Source organism: Frankliniella occidentalis, unplaced genomic scaffold (genome assembly GCF_000697945.3).
Source record: "Frankliniella occidentalis isolate FOCC.00 unplaced genomic scaffold, Focc_3.1 Scaffold90, whole genome shotgun sequence".
NCBI classification, from domain to species: Eukaryota; Metazoa; Arthropoda; class Insecta; order Thysanoptera; family Thripidae; genus Frankliniella; species Frankliniella occidentalis.
The window spans coordinates 223983-227277 of record NW_026267219.1 but is presented as its reverse complement, the minus strand read 5'-3'; the positions used below and the strand labels follow the sequence as shown (position 1 = coordinate 227277).

Below are 3295 nucleotides of genomic sequence, written 5' to 3'. Positions count from 1 at the left end.
CCCCGCTGCCCCCCACCCGCCGCCGCTCCCATAGCTGCTGTCACCCAGAGCCTTATGCCGCTCGGGGCCGCGCGGTTCAACAGCCACCAGAGGACCACTATGTATGTTTGCACGAGAGAGAGAGAGAGAGAGAGAAAGAGAGATGGCACAGCTGAGAGCAGGTCAACGAGCCGTCCAATATAGCCGTGCCGCCGCGGGCGCCCTGCTTTTTGCCTGGCGATTCGAATAGGGCCCGTCGCGGGGCGGGACCGTGACTCACGGGTTACTGCGGCAGGTTGCACCCCCTCCTCTGCGCCGCCCCGCCAACACCGCCACCCCCGCCGCCCCCGCAGCCCCCGGCCCGAGTCGCTTTCTGCATGGGTCCTGATGGCCTTATGCAACGCGAGCGTCCGGTGCCGCCCCGCGTATGAAAGCATTCCCATGCCCGACTGCGGTAAACAGGAACCCGCGGAAAAAACAAGCTCATCAGACTTGTTGCCGTATTCACTCTACGATTTAGGAAAGCGTGATGTGAAAGCGTAAGCGCCGTATTCGGTGTCACAGCTTAACTCTTTTTATGAAGTTTCTTTTTAGGTTCCAAATGAGCAGAGCATGATGGTCCAACTTCTGACAGCTCAGAAAATACTATAGAACATGCGGGCGCTCAAACGAAATACATGCTGGGATTAATATCGTAATCGTTTACGCTTGCGTTTTCGTAGATCAGGGCTAAAGTGAATGCGCTGCGGTGCCTTCCTCACCTGCTCAGCTTTGGTACCCACACGGGCCGCCACAGGTACGGATCCGTGGTGTAGTCGATGGCCAGGACGCGCACGCCGGGGCAGTCGACGGGCAGCCAGTCCCGGGGCCAGCACTTGCTCTTGGGCCGCGGCGCCGCGGGTGGGCCGCCCCCGTCGGCGCCGTCGGCCAGCGGCGTGCTGCAGCCGCTGCCGGCGCAGTCGTCGCAGTCGCAGACGAGCATCCCCCTGTCCGGGGCGCCGGCCTCGCCGCGCCGCTTGCAGGACACGGTGAAGTGGTGGTTGCTGATGGTCAGGTCCAGCGCCGGCGCCCGCCTCCGGCGTCCCTCGTCGCCGTCCTCCTCCCCGCGGTATGTCTTGAGGAGCTGGCGCTGCACCCCGTCCTCCACGCTGCGCTCGCCTGCATGGGACAGGAATACGTGCCCAAGATATAGAGTGCGCTCTTTCTTCGTCTCTTTCTTCCTTCCCCCCAAAACACGCAAAGAATTTTTAAGCCCGCAATTTTCTCTGAAAAATTTGTAGCTTTTCCAGAAACGTTTGGCAAAATTTGAAATATTTCTAGAAAAATAGGAAGAAATCTTGCAAAAAAACTTAGCCAGAAAATTATACACACAAACATCCTCGGTTTTCGTCGCGTACCTTGAGTCCACGTCTTGCGAATGGAGCCGTTAAGGCCGTGGATGAAGACGACGTCCACGCGCACCTCGGCGGGGTCCCCGCCAGGCTCGTGCAGGACCTCGCACCGGACGCGGTCTTCGGTGGGGTCTCGGCCGTCGTACTCGAGCGCCTCGAGGCGCAGCTGCTCCTGGCGCTCGTTCCACATGACCATGCTGTGGTGCAGCCGCTTGAGCAGCGAGAGCGCGGCCAGCCCCTGCAGCAGCGGCTCCAGCTTGGAGCCCGGGTAGCGCACAACGCCTGCAAGGACGATAGGTCCGAGATCAGAGGGTGGCGATGCAACCAACCATTTCAGTTTCGCACCTCGGTGTATTTATTGTGGAGTTCCTTTATACTTTCGAAATTGCGGTGAACTCTGTGAAGTTCTCATGCGAAACTGTAATGATAATTTGAGGCTCTCTCCGCCTGGATTATACTCACTTGCCAGGGCTGCCAATAGGACCTGTCCGGACTCCAGGGCGCGGAGCACGACCAGGAGGTGGCGCCGCAGGACGGCACCCGACCGGTCCACGAGCGCGCCGGCGACCCGCATCGCCTGTGGGACAAGCATCAGGTCAGGGACGCGTCTTTTGCAACTGACCGGAAAACTTCGTAAATCAGACACCATGTTGAACACTTTGTCATCGACATCCTTATTGATGGCGCTGGTAGCCTATGAGAAAGAGTTTTCTGAACTCTCCGGCTTAACCCTCTCTATTTTCTTTCTTACTTTTTCTCTTTTTTATTTTTATGAAACCGGCTCTGCCCTTTCCGCCACCATACATCAAAAGATCGCTTTGACAGGACAGGCCGGGGCCGCCCAGCAGTCCTGCTCGTATGCAAACTGGCATATCTGTCTTTGCTCTCGCAAACGCACACACACACACACACACTCACACACTCACACTCACACTCACACACCACCAGGGCCTCTGATTGTACAGGTTGTACGAGGCAGCAGTTGGCAGCATTTGCTGTACGCACGAATGCATCGCCAATAACTGCCATCACCATCATCGACTTAGTGAAGAGGGGGGGTCCGTGTCAAATGTCAGAATGAGACAAGTAGTAGGACAGCCAGGGCAGCTTTAAAAGGCGCAATATATACACAAGTGGTTTCTGGGTGCGGATTGGCAGTGTGTGTGCGATGTCTTATTCGCGGGTACGCAGCCTGGCGGCGAGCACGCCTACAGGCGCACGGATCTGTCACGTGTAGTCACGTGCAGCGGCGCCACGTGCCCCCTTCCCCGACCCCATCTCCACTCCTCGGCCCGCCCAGGTCCGGAGTCTCGTTGGGCCAGCTGGACGAGACGAGTCTATTCCGCACCCTCGGATTTGAATTCTCACTTTCTCTTTGTCATTTTTCGCGATTATTTCACTTGAGAATGTTTTGATGTATTCCTGTTTGGCCCTCTTGTCCGTCTCGCTTTCGCTCTCAATAATCAATGCGGTGTACTTAAACCAATTTGTTTTGTCTTGATTGATTCTCGGATACGAACTGCTCGCCTGTAACGAAAGTTGTCCCTTCTGTCTGCCCTGCTCTCTCCCGCACGCACGCCCTTTGCACATGCCTCGGTCACGATGCCCGGGCTTGCCCTGCTGGGTCGTATACGTGACGGGTCGCGAAACCGTCATGAAAATTCATTAGTATTCATCACACATTTCAACACCAAAAGGGGTTTAATGCGTCAAGCTCGTGGGAACCCTTGCTGCGCCTTTTTCATCAAGTGCGATGCCGTTTATTTTTCTCCTTTTCTATTCAATCTCTCTCTCTCTCTCTCTCTCTCTCTCTCTCTCTCTCTCTCTCTCTCTCTCCATCTCTCCATCTCTCCCTCTCTTCCTCTGTCCTTCCCTCCCCCTATCTCTCACTCATTCGTCTCTCTCCAACTGCATAAGCCGTGCAG

General features: G+C 56.4%; 1 protein-coding gene across 1 annotated transcript in view; it reads right to left on the bottom strand.

Annotated features, from left to right (window-relative positions):
• The window catches only part of LOC113204367 (uncharacterized), a 13830-nt gene extending 11796 nt beyond the window's left edge, over positions 1–2034 (bottom strand). Inside the window, exons 1-3 of the mRNA XM_052269345.1 lie at positions 1833–2034; positions 1377–1652; positions 741–1137 (exon numbers count right to left, since the gene is read on the bottom strand). Of these exons, the coding sequence (XP_052125305.1) occupies positions 741–1137; positions 1377–1652; positions 1833–2019 (860 nt within the window). The 5' untranslated portion in view covers positions 2020–2034. The remainder of the gene's footprint in view (positions 1–740; positions 1138–1376; positions 1653–1832) is intronic.
• Between the last annotated feature and the right edge of the window lie 1261 nt (positions 2035–3295).